Source organism: Castor canadensis, chromosome 5 (assembly GCF_047511655.1).
Source record: "Castor canadensis chromosome 5, mCasCan1.hap1v2, whole genome shotgun sequence".
Lineage (NCBI taxonomy): Eukaryota > Metazoa > Chordata > Mammalia > Rodentia > Castoridae > Castor > Castor canadensis.
Genome location: NC_133390.1, coordinates 96,485,092 through 96,503,004, shown reverse-complemented (window position 1 = coordinate 96,503,004; position 17,913 = coordinate 96,485,092). Strand labels below are relative to the sequence as shown.

General features: G+C 40.4%; 1 protein-coding gene across 4 annotated transcripts in view; it reads right to left on the bottom strand.

Annotated features, from left to right (window-relative positions):
* Nceh1 (neutral cholesterol ester hydrolase 1) overlaps positions 1–17,913 on the bottom strand; it is a 70,880-nt gene that overhangs the window by 8,530 nt on the left and 44,437 nt on the right. For 3 of the 4 annotated variants that reach the window (XM_020159313.2, XM_074073761.1, XM_074073763.1), the window contains 2 exons: positions 14,445–14,673; positions 10,323–10,392 (listed from right to left, as the gene is read on the bottom strand). In XM_020159313.2, the coding sequence (XP_020014902.1) occupies positions 10,323–10,392; positions 14,445–14,673 (299 nt within the window). The remainder of the gene's footprint in view (positions 1–10,322; positions 10,393–14,444; positions 14,674–17,913) is intronic. The other variant, XM_074073764.1, reaches the window with a different exon arrangement.

The window sequence follows — 17,913 nt, the reverse complement described above, 5'->3', positions numbered from 1 at the left end:
TATATACATGTATGGAAACATTGCAATGAAACCACTGACTTTGTACAATTAATATATGATGATAAAAAGAGAAATTCCCTTACTGGATGTTTTATAGAACATAAAATAAGCTTTCTAATTTATTTTTAGTTTTTCATCTTTGATGATAAATTAATCATTCAAAATGACTTTTCTACAGTTGATTTTCACTGTGTCTTAAAGCTGTTGCTACACTATTCTATTGGTTAATAATGGGCAGAAGAAGTAGGATTGTCCTATTTGTTTCACTAGGTGGCATTATCTCATAAGATTCTATTTATCCCCAGCTCTGATAACCAGTAAAAGCTGAATTTCTAATCTTAAGAAAATAGATAGGACTGCATCAAACTAAAGAGCTTCTGCACAGCAAAGGAAACAGTCACTACAGTCAAGAGACAGCCCACAGAATGGGAGAAAATTTTTACTAGCTACTCATCTAATAAGGGACTAATATCCAGAATCTACAGGGAGCTCAAAAAACTCAGCCCACAAAGAATCAACACTCCAATGAAGAAATGGGCACATGGCTTAAACAGGGAATTCTCAAAGGAAGAGGTACAAATGGCCAGTAAATACATGCAAAAGTGTTCAACTTCCCTGGTTATAAAAGAGATGCAAATCAAAATAACACTTAGATTTCATTTCACCCCAGTTAGAGTGGCCATAATCAAGGGTAACAACAAATGCTAGTGAGGATGTGGTGAAACAGGAACTCTTATACACTGTTGGCGGGAATGCAAATTAGTACAACCATTATGGAAAGCAGTATGGAGATTCCTCAAAAAACTAAAGATAGAACTGCCATATGATCCAGTGACACTGCTCCTGGGCATCTACCCAAAAGAATGTAAAACAGGATACAATAGAGATATTTGTACACCAATGTCCATTGCAGCACTATTCACAATAGCCAAGCTTTGGAACAACCAGGTGCTCTACAACTGATGAATGGATCAAAAAAATATGGTATATATTGACAGTGGAGTAAACTAATGACATGTGGTTTGAAGGTAAATGGATACAATTGGAGGACATCATGTCAAGTGAAGTAAGCCAGAATCAGAAACACAAAAGCCACATTTTTCTCAAACATGGAAGATAGATCCAAGATAAACACATATACAAAAAAAAAGTATGATCATATACAAACTTAGATGTAGAACAAGTTTGTAACAGTGGAACTATTTTTCTACAGATTGGGGAAAGAGGGAAAGGAAAAAAGAATGGTAGAGCATCAGTAATATTGCAAACCAAAGATGTGAAGGTAGAGGATATAAGGATGTTTATTGAAAGCTGTTGAAAAATGGGGACGGTAGACAAGAGGGTAAGGGAGAGTAATGGAAAGGGGAGAAGGGACCAAAGTAAAGTATTCCCACAGAGGGCATGCATTGAGACACCCTCTAGGACATCAACTTAAATGTTAATAATGAAAACCAAGAGTGTACAATAGGTACAGTGTGTGTGTGTGTGTGTGAGTGTGTGTGTGTGTGTGTATAGGGAGGGTACTACTGGGAGAAGGGAGAGTAAAGGAAGGAGATTAAGGTGACAGTATACGGCAGATGGACTTATACATATACCTATATGAAAGAGAACTAAGAAACCTTTTGCAATGCTTTAAGTGGGGTGGGGAGGGGCCTGAGGGGGAGAGACGATGGGAGCAATGTAAATAATATACAATATAAGTCTAACCAGAATTGTCACTATGAATCCCTCTTGTATAATGAATATTTCCTAATAAAAATTTATTTAAAAAAAGAAAAATAGGTGCACATGATAACTCCAGTTATGAAATTCAGTCTACGATATTTCATTAATATCCTATATATCCTGGTAAACAGCTTTCCTGGTTGCCTAGGAGGTCGGAAGATATCCATAATAGGATATACACGAATTAAACTGAATTTTCCAGTTCTATTTCAGAAAAAGTCTTTGGATCAAAGGAAACTGGAAATCTAAAAGCACATGCCACTGATTAATCTTGTCAACTAATAACTGTCTCAGCTAACAATGTAAACATGCTTAAAAGACAAACAGATCGTGCATGATGTGAGAGCTTTCCTGGCACCATTAAGGAACCAAATTCTAAGCTGGGTACCAGTGGCTCACACCTGTAATCCTAGCTACTCAGGAGTCAGAGATCAGGAGAATCGTGGTTTGAAGCCAGCCCAGGCAAATAGTTTGTGAAACCCTTCACAAAAAAGTGGCTCAAGGTGTAAGCCCAAGTACCATAAATCTAAAATAAAATAAATCTAAACTTTAACCCCTCTTCTTTGTTCAAACTGGAAAAATCTTTACTTTTTAACTCAGAAAGAAGGGACACTTTCTGTAGACGGTAGAATATACTGAAAATAGGTATGTCTTAGGTCATACAGAATAAGATGAACATGCTAAGTTGTTGCAATTTACCTGAGAAGCATAACCAAATTTTATATTTGTAGACACAGAAAACTGAGTCAGGAGGAAAATCATGGGTGCTATAGCCATAGAAAGTACACATAAGCATATTTGCTACCTGTTGCTGTGTTCAAAGCTATGTCCTTGCAAAGAGGACTCAATTTTTATGTAAAAAAGAAAGTTCTTGAATTAAAGCATCTGATAAACACACACATTATCTCTGTATGTGTAGTTCAGTTAGACTAAGTTAGTGTAGGATAGATGACTGCAATACCAGCTGGATTCCAAGTCTTCTTCGTCTCACGTGCCTCCTACTAGATGCACAAAATTCAGTACAGGGGCTTTTGTCAACTGAGTGAACGTGCACAGTCTGAAAAGCTTATCCTATTCCTCCTAGTTGATGCCTCATAAAATGCTTTACAGATGTGTTTTACCTAAATCCCAGAAAAAAAACCTGTGGGTTTAAGGATAAAAACATAAGGTTCAAGAAGGATGTGTAACTTGTCTAAGACAGCTAGGAAGGGCAAAGCTGGATCCTAGTTCACAACTGACTTCAAAACCCATAGCATTCCCCCTTTAAAATATATGTTCAGTCTTCAAAACCCACAACCTATATTCTTTTGGTATATGCATATATACATCCTTATCTATGTATGTATGCTCATTACGCCTCACCCCTAACCAGGGAGATGGAGCAATGCTCAGAAAGACTGACAATTTGCTGCTTAAGTCAAAGGCAGATAACATATACAGCCTGGAGTTGAGGGGAAACGTGAGCTGTCCGAAGCATAGCATGACAGTACTGTTCTAAAAGGGTAGAACGAGCATTTTCCTGCAAAATAACCTAATCTAAAGCCATGGTTACCTCCTTCTGCTGTGAGAAAGGACAGTTTGCTTCATGTATGCCAGTTGGGTGAAAGGTTCTCGTGATAGTCTGGAACAAAGCCAGATTCTTACTAGATTCAGCAGAAAAGAGAGAAGTCTTTCTGCCCTGTAGCTTTTTCCCCCTTTTCACTGTCTGCCAAGGAAAGCTCAATAAATTCATCTTGGGAATGTAAAAAGGTTAGAATTCCCCAGGTCTGGAGAATTGTAACTTCAGTAGGGGGTATCCAAAACAAACTGAAATTGCATTCAAATCATTCTCTCTATTTGAGGGAGACAATCCCAGAGGAATAATCTGTTCATTCCTCTAACAACCTTCCAACCTTCCCTCTCATTAAACACACAACAAACCTGTACCACAGTGGAAGGACAGAGAATAGACGACTGTTCCTCTTCTCACCCTTCCAGCGTGGTTTGCGTGTCATGGTTGAAGAAGGGTCTTCCTTGCTGTTTTGACTTTCAACATTGGCCCCTTGGGACAGTTCTCCCACCAATCACTCAGCAAGGGAGAGTAAAGATTAGCAATGGCTTGGCTGCTTGGATAAGTATAACATTCAAAAGAACAGACACCAGGGTGACTGACCAAAATCCTAGAAGTAGAGTGAGTAAGCCTGGAATTAGGACCTACTTAAATTCTGAGACTTCCGGTAATCTGTTCTCAACTTCAGACTTCACGGGGTTGTCAGTGTGGCTCAGTAGTAGAGTGCTTGCCTATCATGGGAGAGGCCCTATGTTTGATCCCCAGTACCACCAGAGGAAGAAAAAAAAAAAAAAAAAAACCTCATGAGACCTACCTATTTAATCAGCAGTGTCCCAGGTTATCAGCATTTTATCTAACTGCCTCCCCCCATCCAGAGGCAAACTCAAGGGCAAAGACAGAGCCATAGCACTCTTGCAGGCTTGCTGCCATGTCCTTCTAGCCTCCTCTCTTGACATGGTTCCAGAAGCTAAAGATAGCTCTGGAAGGTCCAGGTATGAGAGGGACCAGGCCTTCCAAGCTCACAGAGGCTTTCAGACATCGACATCGGTGTTCTATAGCTGCAACACAGGCTTTGTGTAAAGCTCTGGAATCTCCCCACTTTGCCCCACCAAAATTCTAAAAGATCTAAACCACAAGAGAAAAGTCTGAGGATTTTTTTTTTGAAATTTTAGTAGAGATTAGAGCCAAGAAATATGTATAAAAGAAGTGATTCATTAGTTAACAACAGTGAAGGAAACAACCTACTTTGTAAAAGAAGCCACAGTATTTCTCTTTGTATTAAGTTATTTGTGATGCTATTTAGGTTTATTAAGGTTGGCATGAATGATTAAAAGGTCTGTTTTCTCTTGGTCTCTTGAGTTCTTCTGTCCTTCTGCCTCCTGCCATGAGATGACAGAATAGGAAGTCCTTACCAGATGCTGGCACCTTGGTACAGGCATACTTTGTTTTATCACACTTTGCTTTATTGTGCTTCAAGATATTATGTTGTTTACAAATTAAAGTTTTATGGCAACCCTGTGTGGAGCAAGTATTTGGCATCATTTCTCCAGTTGCTCAGATAGCAATTTCTAGCAATAAATAAAGTTACATATATTGCTTTGGTTTTAGACATAATGCTACTGCATACTTGATAGATTACCAATATAGTATGAATAGGAACTTTGTGTGTGTGGGGGGGAGCTGGGGATTGAACTCAAGGCCTCACACATACTAGGGAAGCATTCCACCACTGAGTCACATCCCCAGCCCTAAACATAACTTTAATGTTACTGGAAAGCCAAAAAATTCATGTGACTCATTTTATGGCAATATTTTCTTTATTTTGGTGGTCTGGAACCAAACCTCTAATATCACTAAGATATGCCTGTATTGGACTTACTGCTCCTCAAAACTGTGAGAAATAAATTTATTTTTTTACTTAAAAAAAAGAGGCATGTTTTGAGCAATCTTCCTTTTTTTTTGTAGTGCTGGGGATGGAACCCAGGACCTCACACTTATTCCACCACTGAGCTACATCCCAAGTCTGTCTAAATGGTTGTGGGTGAAGATTGTCCCCTTATAACTCTGAGGAAGAGCAGGACAAAGACAGAGGGAAAGGCACAGTTAGGTCACCCACCATTTCTACATGTTCTCAGAGTATCTTATATATACAACTGTTTATGGAGATGAGCATCTTCTGGTGCCTCATAAAAGCACCATGATGCCGGGTACTGGTGGCTCACACCTGTAATCCTAGCTACTCAGAAGACAGAGATCAGTAGGATCACAGTTCAAAGCCAGCCTGGGCAAATAGTTTGAGAGTCCCTACCCTGAGAAAACCCATCACAAAAAAAGGGTTGGTAGAGTGGCTCAAGGTGTAGGCCCTGAGTTCAAGCCCCAGTACCATCAAGGAAAAGAAAAAAAAAAAGAAGAGCAACCTAAAATAGACCCCTGACCTCAGCCAAAGATGGGACAGTTTGAGCTTCAATAGGGTAGGAAGTGCAACTCATCAGAATGTTTAAATGCTCATGTTTGTGGAACTCTTGGGAAAAGAGTTTTTCTTGGAAAAACACAACTTGAAGTAGTTTTCCACACCCAAAAAGACAAGAGAAACCCCTTGGCGGGCTTAATAATGTCACTACACACCCATGCTGCATTATCTTGCACTGTATTTTTTACACTTTTCTTCTTGATCTTAGCCAAAAGGCTGAAAAAAAATGCTTTATTTTTTAGACAAAGATATGAAACCTTCCTTGTCCCTTATGTCTTATGGTTCTAGTATTGTGTTTCATTAAACAAACGAGGGAGAAAGGCTCCATGTTATAACCAGCCTGCACTGATGTTTATGAACATAAATAAGACCTTCCTAGGTTACAAGAGGATACATCCATGTAATTTAGATATGCTAAAATGAACGTTTTTACTTATGTACCAAATACCTATTGTGCAATTAATATGTAAAAAATAGCATAGTGTTTGCTGTAAAGGTACTAAGTAGTAAACATTTTGCATGACTAAAGGCCTTTATATCTATCTTACTTGTTAGGTATGTTCTCATCATAGGTGCTATGAACAGAAGAGTTCCAACTCCTTCCATGTGATGGGAACTCACATCACATGAGGTGATTCCACTACCAGGGTTGCCCAACTTTTGCCAAGCAACTTCCTGAGATTATAATCCTCCCCAAGGCCATAATCAACAGGAGGTAAAGCCATGACACCACTATTAACTTCTGTGGGCCTTGAGGGTGAGGAACAACTGGTTGCAGAAGAAGGGGGAATTCTAGAGGAGCCAGGGTCCATCATGCTCCTGAACACTCTCAGGATCCTCCACTTTTACTCCTGTTTTCCCATTACCACTGGAAGAATAAGTCCTTCTATCCATCTTCTCTTGTATTCATCCCCTTAATGGTTTCTGCCTGGCTCCTTTCCCCACAACCACTCCCATGACACCACTTTGAATGTCTATGACCAAAGTATTGACTAAGTTTTGTGCATCTTTGGTGAGGGGCTAAACTCAAGCATCACTTTCTTTAGGATGCCTTTTCTGACGCTTTGGACAAGGTACATGTGATCTTGTCTACACATGTCCCTGTTAATACTCACTTCTACTTCACATCACTCAGCACACTTAATATTACTTGTTCAAGATTTCGTTTCTCATCTAAATTGTGAGGACAGGAATTAAGTATTACTATTATGTCACCAGAATTTAACATAGTAACTGAGTAGAATAGGAATCTAATCAGCATTCGTGGAATAGAAGAAGGAAAAGGGAAATTCAGTGAGAAGCACATTCCCAAATTAGACCTCTGAATATTCTTTCCAAGACAAACATCACGATCCTGTAACACTGGCTAAACTTCAACTAGAGCACAGGTTATAAGGCTGTTTGCAGCTGACCTGGACACTAACCATCTTAAGTCATTATTATTGGGGGAAAAAAAAGACGCCATGAGTGCCAAACACATGTCGATAAATAGATTTGTAAGTTAACTCTTTGTTCTCTGGGTTGTAGCACTAATCCTGCAGACTTATCTAGTAATTGCCTACATCAATTGCCAAGACAGCTCTCAGAAGCCGTTATTCCAACTCCACTTGCACATACTTAACATGTACGTACATTTGAAGCCTTGCACTAGGAGCTGGGACAAAAGGAAATGCTCCTATTTTCTGTTCCCTGTAGTCACATTTTGAACACACAGGAAGGATTCTTAATCTCATTTTGCATGAGTTTAAATGACTTGCCTGAGGGTTACACAGTCATGAGTAAGAGCACTTGATCACAGCTCTGTGATGCCACCCAGCTGACAGACTTGAGGATGTTACATCATACAGATTAGGTGTGACAGGAAACTAAGATGACAGCAATCCTTTCTAAGTTTTAGTTCTTTTTACAAAATCTTCTTAAAACCATCTTATCAATCTTTCTTGTTTAATGAGAAGCCTAGACTCAAAAGAACACCTGTTTTATTGGAGACAGATGCTAGGTACAGATGGGCATGCAGAAAGGGGCCATCTGTCAATTGCTGGTACTGAAACCCTAAAGGTGAGTCCTGTGAGGTGAACAGAGAATCCTCACAGTGCCAAGCAAAGCAAGCCGGACTTCCTTCTGTTTTCAGCATGAAGTTGAAGCTACAAAGGAAACTGTTGACAGACCCCTGCAGTGTTGACCTCCTCAACACTGAACTATGGGGTCTTTCTCCCTAATGGGGCTTGGCTGCTTAAAAAAGCCCCCGTGGGCCTCTGCTCAGCTGGCCAGGCCAGAAGACACAATAATAAAGTTTACCTAAGGGAACCTGCACTACCAAACTGTACCAAGAGCCCCTGAGTGGTCTGGGAGGCTTGGCTGCAGTTCAGAAAGGCCTGGGAGCTGTCCAGAGCTGTCTGGAGCCAAGTCTGACAAGTCTGGAGTAGAAACAAGAGGGAGGTGAGCCAGGAATGGGAGCGCATCTGGCAGAGAGAACTACAGGGACCTAGGACATGGAAAGAGCATGAAGTTGCCATAGTTCTGTCATTCAGCATTATCAGCTTCCTCCAATAAGAGAAAGATGTTGAAATATTTGCCATGGGTGAGTTATACAATGATTAAGTAAGATTCTCCATTCACTCATTCCACAAGTATTTACTGCATGTCCACGATATGCCAGGGTGTTTCCAAGCAATGAATAAGACAGACATAAAGTCCCTAAAATTCCCACTGTCATTAATTCACACAGTCTATTTCCACTGACCACTATCCACACACAATAAATTAAATATATGGTCTGTCAGACATTGATGGTAGCTTTGGAGGCAAATACAGCAGAGCGAGGCTGGGAGCCTGTGGCTCACGACTGTAATCCTAGCTACTCAGGAGCAGAGATCAGGAGGATCTCAGTTTGAAGCCAGCCTGGGCAAATAGTTCGTGAGACCCTATCTCAAAAAAACCCATCACAAAAAAAAGGTGGTGGAGTGGCTCAAGATGTAGGCTCTGAGTTCACACCCAAGTACTACAAAAAAAAAAAAAAAAGCAGAGCAAGGTGGGCTGCAATTTTACGTGGGTGGTCAAGGAAAGCCTGCTTGAGAGGGTTAATGTGAACAAAGACCTAAAGTACCTGGTCCTCAGGAGGCTGAGACAAGAGCATTGCAAGTTCAAGGCCAGTGTGGGCTACACAGAAATCTTGTCTCAAAAAAAAAAAAAATCTAATAGAGAAAAAATAATGGTTCAAAAGCACCTGCATGATGTCTAGCACAGAGTAAACATGATTTTTGTATTATTACCATAGTCATAATTGTTCTAATTATTATTCACATTCATTTTACTCACCCAGAACAGTCATTTATAGAGAAATGACAGAATAACTCAAAACATTACTATTACTATAGTAACTATACTGTTAAGAGTTATTGGATTCTTATTTCTATTCCCCAAGCCCAACTTACAGAAACTGACTTTAAGAGTTGGTAATAACTTTTCCAACTCTTGGGTATAGGAATGATTCTCAAAATCCTGATTGAAAAAAAAATCCTAATTGCTTTTTAATTTAAAAAAGTTAGTATCAAACTTACATGTTATTGGCAATTGTGTATTTCTTTAGCTTTTAGTTAATTTCTTTTCAAGGTTTCTAAAACCAAAATAAGAAGGAAGTCGGGGTGCTGGACACACACATAATCCCAGCAATAGTGAAGCTGAGAAAGGAGGATCTCAGGTTTGAGGCCTGCCTTGGCTACACAGTGAGACCCTGTAAAAACAAAAAACAAACAAACAATAAAAACAACAAAAAAAGGAGGTAGGCTGGGGATGTAGCTTGGTACAGTGCTTACCTACCATAAATGAGGCTGTGGGTTCAATCCCTAAGCCAATGAATAATAATAAAAAATTAATGAATAAATAAATAATTAAATTAAAAATAAGGCCAGACATGGCAACACATGCCTCTACTCCCAGAACTCAGGAAGCTTAGGCAGGAGGATTCAAATTTAAGGCCAGCCAGCTATATAGCAAGACCCTGTCTCAAAAACAAACAAAAAACAAGGAAAAAAACTAAAAATACAAAGGTATATTAGAGCTAGTTCAAGAAAAGTTAAATTAAATTAAACCAAATGTGGTGGCACACAACTTTAATCCCAGCACTGTGGAAGCAGAGGCAGGAAGATTGCAAGTTTGAGTCCACCCTTGGCTACATAACAGGACTCTGTCTTAAATAAAAAAAAAAGAAAGAAAAGAATTTAGCAGAAGTCATTTTTTCCCCCCAATCCTGCCAATTGTGATGACTTTGGGCAAGTGGTTTTCTATACTCTATCACTTGTAAAATAAAAAGACTATTAGCTAGAATGTCTTCTTTTTTTTGGAGTGACTGCAAGCTTGCAAAGCAGGTGCTCTACCATTTGAGCCACACCTCCTGTCTATTTTGCTCTGGTTATTTTAGTGATGGGATTTTGTGAACCATTTACCTGGACTAGACTCAAACCATGATCCTCTGATCCTCCCTATCTCAGCCTCCCAAGAAGCTAGGATTACAAGTGCTTGGCACACAATGCCAAGAAATCACAAGAAAGTAGTTTATGACTGGCATTAATTACTTACTCAATGGAGACAATGACAGCATTCAGTTCCTCAGCCATTGATGTACACAGCTCATCATAATACCTGATTTCTAAAAGAGACAACAAAACAGGTCACTTGATGCTGTCCATTCTAAAATTCTGCCAAGTGTAGGTCATTTTAAAGCTTGGAGTTCATAATAAAAACAAACAATAAAAAGCAAATGTGAGTAAGCATCTTGTTCACATTGTTACATGCACAAATGCAAACAAGTCTAGTTATGATAAAGTGCAATTATAACAGGAAATCTACATTAGGTTAGCTTTGAATGTTTTTAACTAGCTACACATTTACTTCATAATGGGCTATATGAAATGTACCAAATTAATTCTGACTTTATAGTTCTTCAAATGCATACCTTTCAACACCCCCCCACACCACACCCTAAATAAGCAATTTCCTCCTTAGAATCAGAAAAGTTTGCTCTTTTAATGTTCTCATTGGCTGTGATTCAGGGAGGTTATCAGTTTAAAGATATGGCATTCTTTTTAAAGTCAACACATAAGGAACTAGAATTTTTGGAAGTCTTAGCATTTCATAGAAAGAGGGCCCAACTAACCTTGTTAACTCTTCTTTATGAAAGAAAAACTCTTTGCCTACCATAGAAAATGCTTGCAGAGATGTCTTCTGATTGCAATAGGTCCCCCTCCCCTTATTTAATTAATTCCTTCCCTCCCTCCTTTGCCCATTGCCACAATCAATTCTTTTTTTTTCTTTTATTATTCATATGTGCATACAAGGCTTGGGTCATTTCTCTCCCCTGCCCCCACCCCCTCTCTTAACACCCCCCCCCGACTCCTCCCTCTCCCCCCCACCCCCTCAATACCCAGCAGAAACTATTTTGTCCTTATTTCTAATTTTGTTGTAGAGAGAGTATAGGCAATAATAGGAAGGAACAAGGGTTTTTGCTGGTTGAGATAAGGATAGCTATACAGGGCATTGACTCACATTGATTTCCTGTGTGTGGGTGTTACCTTCTAGGTTAATTCTTTTTGATCTAACCTTTTCTCGAGTTCCTGGTCCCCTTTTCCTATTGGCCTCAGTTGCTTTTAAGGTATCTACTTTAGTTTCTCTGCATTAAGGGCAACAAATGTTAGCTAATTTTTTGGGTGTCTTATCTATCCTCATACCTTCCTTGTGTGTTCTCGCTTTATCATGTGATCAGAGTCCAATCCCATTGTGCCACAATCAATTCTTTTGAATAAACTATTTCCTTATGATCAAGGATCTTAATATCAGACCCCAAACTCTTAAGTTGATACAAGAAAGAGTAGGAAATACTCTGGAGTTAGTAGGTATAGGTAAGAACTTTCTAAATGAAACCCCAACAGCACAGCAACTAAGAGATAGCATAGATAAATGGGACCTCACAAAACTAAAAAGCTTCTGTTCATCAAAAGAAATGGTCTCTAAACTGAAGAGAACACCCACAGAATGGGAGAAAATATTTGCCAACTATACATCAGACAAAGGACTGATAACCAGAATATACAGGGAACTTAAAAAACTAAATTCTCCCAAAACTAATGAACCAATAAAGAAATGGGCATGTGAACTAAACAGAACTTTCTCAAAAGAAGAAATTCAAATGGCCAGAAAACACATGAAAAAATGCTCACCATCTCTAGCAATAAAGGAAATGCAAATTAAAACCACGCTAAGATTCCACCTCACCCCTGTTAGAATAGCCATCATCAGCAACACCACCAACAACAGGTGTTGGCGAGGATGCGGGGAAAAAGGAACCCTCTTACACTGTTGGTGGGAATGTAGACTAGTACAACCACTCTGGAAAAAAATTTGGAGGCTACTTAAAAAGCTGGACATCGATCTACCATTTGATCCAGCAATACCACTCTTGGGGATATACCCAAAAGACTGTTACTCCAGAGGCACCTGCACATCCATGTTTATTGCGGCACTATTCACAACAGCCAAGTTATGCAAACAGCCAAGATGCCCCACCACTGACGAATGGATTAAGAAAATGTGGTATCTATACACAATGGAATTTTATGCAGCCATGAAGAAGAACGAAATGTTATCATTCGCTGGTAAATGGATGGAATTGGAGAACATCATTCTGAGTGAGGTTAGCCTGGCTCAAAAAACCAAAAATCGTATGTTCTCCCTCATATGTGGACATTAGATCAAGGGCAAACACAACAAGGGGATTGGACTATGAGCACATGATAAAAGCGAGAGCACACAAGGGAGGGACGAGGATAGGTAAGACACCTAAAAAACTAGCTAGCATTTGTTGCCCTTAACGCAGAGAAACTAAAGCAGATACCTTAAAGCAACTGAGGCCAATAGGAAAAGGGGAACAGGTACTAGAGAAAAGGTTAGATCAAAAAGAATTAACCTAGAAGGTAACACCCACGCACAGGAAATCAATGTGAGTCAATGCCCTGTATAGCTATCCTTATCTCAACCAGCAAAAACTCTTGTTCCTTCCTATTATTGCTTATACTCTCTCTACAACAAGATTAGAAATAAGGGCAAAATAGTTTCTGCTGGGTATTGAGGGGGGAGAGGTAGGATTTGGGGGGGGGAGTGGTAAGGGAGGGGGTGGGGGCAGTGGGGAGAAATGAACCAATCCTTGTATGCACATATGAATAATAAAAGAAAAATGAAAAAAAAATTTCCTTATGAAAAGGGAGGAACAAAGGCAGGAAGAAAGGAAGGGAGGGAGGGAGGGAGGGAAGGAGGAGGCCAAAGGACTGCAGGGACAGAAGCAATTTTAGTATGTAACAATTTAATTCTTTAATTGTTCTTAAAATAAATTAAGATCTCTATTGTATCAACAGAGAATCTAACAGTTCCTTATTGATGGGCATTCCAAAATAACCTTAGAACCAGAAGTTTACAAATGGGCACTGGTTGCTCACGCTTGTAATCCTAGCTACTCAGGAGGCAGAGATCAGGAGAATCGCAGTTCGAAGCCAGGCTGGGCAAATAGTTTGCGAGACCCTATCTCGAAAAAACCCAGCACAAAAATAGGGTTGGTGGAGTGGCTCAAGGTGTAGGCCCTGAATTCACACACGCACAAGAAAAATGACATCATCCCGCACACATCCACCTTCCCCAGCAGAAAGAGTGCTCACAACCCACACCATTCCCGGCACTTACACTTCCTATCTCCCACATGATGGTTCTCCTGACAATTTCCCAGAGCTACACGCTCAATCTTTTCTAAGGCAGAGACCGTGTCTTTTCATTTTTGTATCTCTAGCCTGTATCAAAGTGATCGGTGACTCACGTTTGCCCTCAACTGTGAGTGTTTGGACTGAAAGCCCTGCACCTCAGGGTTTGGCAAGTCTGCTCTACTCAGGAGAAGAGAGTTATCAAAGAAAATCTCCTTGAACTTGGCAAGATGCTTTCTTTTTAATGACTAGATAGTTTTTAAATTTTAATCTTTGGTTTTTATAAGCTGATAAGATGTTGATGGGCTAATATGTATCAAGAAGTATCTGCTCTATTTGGTAGAAAGATGTCAGTCATCCCTGCTATATAAATGGTATAAATAGAAGGATCGTGATCTGAAGCCTCCCCAGGCAAAAGCTTCAGTGCCAATCTGAAAAATAAGTAAGTCCAAAGGGCTGTGGGGAGTGGTGCAAGTGGTAGAGAGCTTGTCTTACAAGTGTGAGGCTGGGAGTTCAAACCCAGTACCACCAAAAGCAGGTAGACAAAGAAAGAGAGAGAGAGAGAGAAAACTAAAAACAATCCCCTCATATTTTAGCCCAGTGAAACTTCACCTTGTTTTGGTGCAGAAAGCTATTATCAACACTTTGCAATGGTCTATGATTTAGATCACAGGAGACATTTTCAAAATAGTCTTTCTGCAGTAAGACACAAACCAATAAGCAAAAACCTTTACAAACAGTAACTATATAACTTACCATTCAAATCAGGGCCCCTTTGAGACTGCAAAGGGGGTGCTATTAAGTAATGTTACTGAGACAATAGGGAGAAGGGGGATGGTCCAGGGGAACCAAGGCCAATGACTCCCTTTTCCTTACCCACTGAGAAAGCCAAACTCAATCACATATCTTCCCAGGGCCAACCACAACACCATGCAATATGAAGGTGACTGGGACATACTTGCACTTGCCAAGGCCCAGCCTCCTCCATGGATATAAACAACGCTGCGTCTCAGTGGCTGGTCAGGCTTTGGAGAGCCTTCAAACACTCTGACTTCCACACCGTCAAAGTCAGTGTCAGTCACCTTCACTCGGGCAGACGACCATGCACTTTTCTTGCCGAAAGAAAGGATGATAAAATTCAGTGCTAAGAGGTGATGGCTCAGTCCTACATGGTGTATCAGGTTACTCTGCAGGAGGGAGGGAATAAAGGAGAGCGGGCGGTCAATGTTGTCAGCACGAGAGCTACTCACCAACCTATCATTCGAATTTCCATAAGCAGCCACTGGCCTGGAGGACAGGACACTTGCAATACCACAGCAAATCGTATCCCCTTTTGCATTTAGAGCTGATGTCATCTTTTCATACATGAGATGGCCTTTCATTTTCAGCCAGCTCTGAGAGGGAATGAGCAGGTATCATCAGTCCCATGGGATTGGGAAGACTTAGAAATGATCAGAACTTGCCCACTTAGTTGGCTAAGTTACCCGACTCAAACTTGAGGCTTGTGAATTCTAGCATTTTTCTCTTTTTGTTGTTTTGCTTTTTGTTTTCTAAATAAGTACATCACACATCCAGTAACATACTTGGAGTGGAGGAGGAATACTTTATGTGCAAATCAAAGAGAGGAAAGTTTTGACATTTACTTTAAGTACTTTTGGGCAGTACTAGGGCTTGAACTCAGGTCTTGTGCTTGCTAGACAGGTGTTCTACAGCTTGAGTCACATCTCCAGCCCAACTTTAAGTATTTTAAGGTGCTTTGAAGCTTATCTATAGTTGGTTTTGTTTTATTTTGATTTGCGGTAGTGGGCTATGAACTCAGGGCCTACACCTTGAGCCGCTCCACCAGCCTTTTTTAGTGAAGGGTTTTCTTGAGATAGGGTCTTGTAAGCTATTTGCCTGGACTGCCTTCGAACTGCAATCTTCCTGATCTCTGCCTCCTGAGTAGCTAGGATTACAGGTGTGACCCACCAGCGCCCAGTTGTCTAGTTGTTTTGAGAATAGAAGAACGTAATGAGTGTGCAAAAGAGAAGGAACAAGGTCAGCTGAGGTCCCAGCATTTGGACACAGACCAGCTCAGACATAACCAGGAGCTTTTTACAAATGTGCAAAGACCATATGGTCCAAGGTCTCTTCCCCTCCAACCCCTGAAGACATTGAGGTGTACATTCAGGCCTCTCGCAGAAGAGGTGCAGAGAGAGAAGAGACCCAGCAAACATAAGCAAAGACCCCTCAGAGTTTATGCTTCTCTTTCCACTTCTGTGAGAGCCTCAGGAAGGGGACAGGCTGTAACTCAGCAGTACTCTTGTAGAATATGAAAAGGAACACTGGCAATTAGTGAAATCATAGGCCTCTATAAGATCAAGAACAATGACAGGAGAAATGAGGACTATGAGCTGGCTACAACACACTGTAAAGCAGCCGCTCTGCCTGTGCACAGGGCTCACCGCTGGACCTCAAGGGTACAACAGGCTGCAGCGCTCACCTTCAGCCCCTGGGCAGCTGGCTCTTGAGCCACTTCCCTCAGTGTCCCATACAAATACGACTACTATGTATTACACATATAATACATGAAACGAGTTGGAAACCACTGCATCGCAAAACCATTAGCCTGTATTCATGAAAAAACAAGAAGAAGAAGCAGTTGATCTAGCAATGAACAGCTATTTCAGGAATTCTGTTAATATCCATTGTGGACCAGTATAAGAAGCAGCCACGCAAATGAGTATTCATAAAACAATTCAACTTCTGAATATGCTCTGACTTCAACTGCCTAATTTGGTGAAAAAAATAAAAATAACTCTTAGTGTCCTTCCTATTAAACATGAGAGTGTGGCAGCATGATGGACATGTCCCCCACATACACACAGAACTCTGCCCGTCAACTTAACTTCAAAGGTGGCAAAGGGTACTCATCATCTGAGTTTTGTGGTGAACGCCAGTAGTCTAACTTGGGGAATATTGCTATCTACCAGGAACAACTGAGAATCACTGAATTTGCCAAGATTTCTAGAGTCGACACAATGAACTCTTGTCAACACTGTTATTAATGAATAGCGATAAACAAGACAAGACAGGTAGCTTGAGAGCCAAGAAATAATGAAATATGGCGAAAGAAATGCTGGCTGTATTTGACTTTCTTCTCCTTCTTTTTTTTTTTTTCAGTGCTGGGGTTTGAACTCAGGGCCTTCACCTTGAGCCACTCTACCAGCCCTTTTTTGAGATGGATGTTTTTGAGCTAGCACCTCAAGAACTCTTTGCCTGGGCTGGCATCAAACCACAATCATCCTGATCTCTGCCTCCTGAGTAGCTAGGATTACAGGCGTGTGTCACTGGCACCCGGCTTTTTTTTTTTTTTTTTTTTTGCATATTCTGAGTGCATGCAGACTTGACTCAGTTTGCCCATGTCTTTCCAGAAACATAGGAAAACATGTTAGCTTATGTTCACTTGCATTATCATTGCATTGTTTACAACAGTGATAGGGTGGTATGGTGGTTGAAGTGCTGATTAGAAAAGGGACAGTTTGCTTAAGAAAGAAAAAAAAAGAAGTAAGAAACATAGGTGTGGGAAAAGAACCCAGTAAAGGAAAAATTTTGCTAATGTTTGAAATTATATTGATAAATCAGAGAATAAAATAGTTATTCAACAGCAATGTCAAGATTCTTTCAAAACCTGAAAATGGAGAGAAATGAATAGTAGCAACCTATCATTAGCTACTATTACAAATAGCTGTCACTGCTTAAGGTCAGGGTCAGCGGTGGGATTTGGCTACAATTCTAAAGTAGATACTATGCTATTCATTGTTCAAAGGAGAGAGAAGAGAAACAGAGATTAAGTAACCAGTGCGGAAGCTGGGTTCTTTTTTTTTTCTTTTTTTGTTCCTTTGGCAGTACTGGGGTTTGAACTTATGACTTCACACTTGTTAGGCAGGCATTCTACCACTTGAGCCACTCCGCTAGCCCTTTCTTTGTGTGAGATAAGGTCTTGCTTTTTCCTGGGCTGACTTCAAACTGCATTCCTCCTGATCTCTGTCTTCTGAGTAGCCAGTATTACAGGCATGAGCCACCGGTGCCCAGCAGAAGCTGGATTCTTAAACCCATGAGGTGGCAGTAGGACATGCAGAACTGCCTTAGAAATGTTGATGTGGCTTCATGTGGGGCCGTGAAGCTGCTCTGAGTCCTGTCCAGGAGATAATATTCACAAGTCTATGTCATGTCCTGTGGCATAATAAAATTGTGAATATCACTCAATTTTTTCCTCCAGTATCTACTGTTCCCCTTAGTTTTTCTCACTACTCCCCTCCCATCCCTCCTGTCCAGCAAATAAAATCAATAACCAAGCATTTCTACACTTGCTACTGCAGTGAAGGGGCATAAGAACAAGTAGCAAAGAAACAGGAGGCGTTTTTTTTTCCTTTTGACTTTTATTT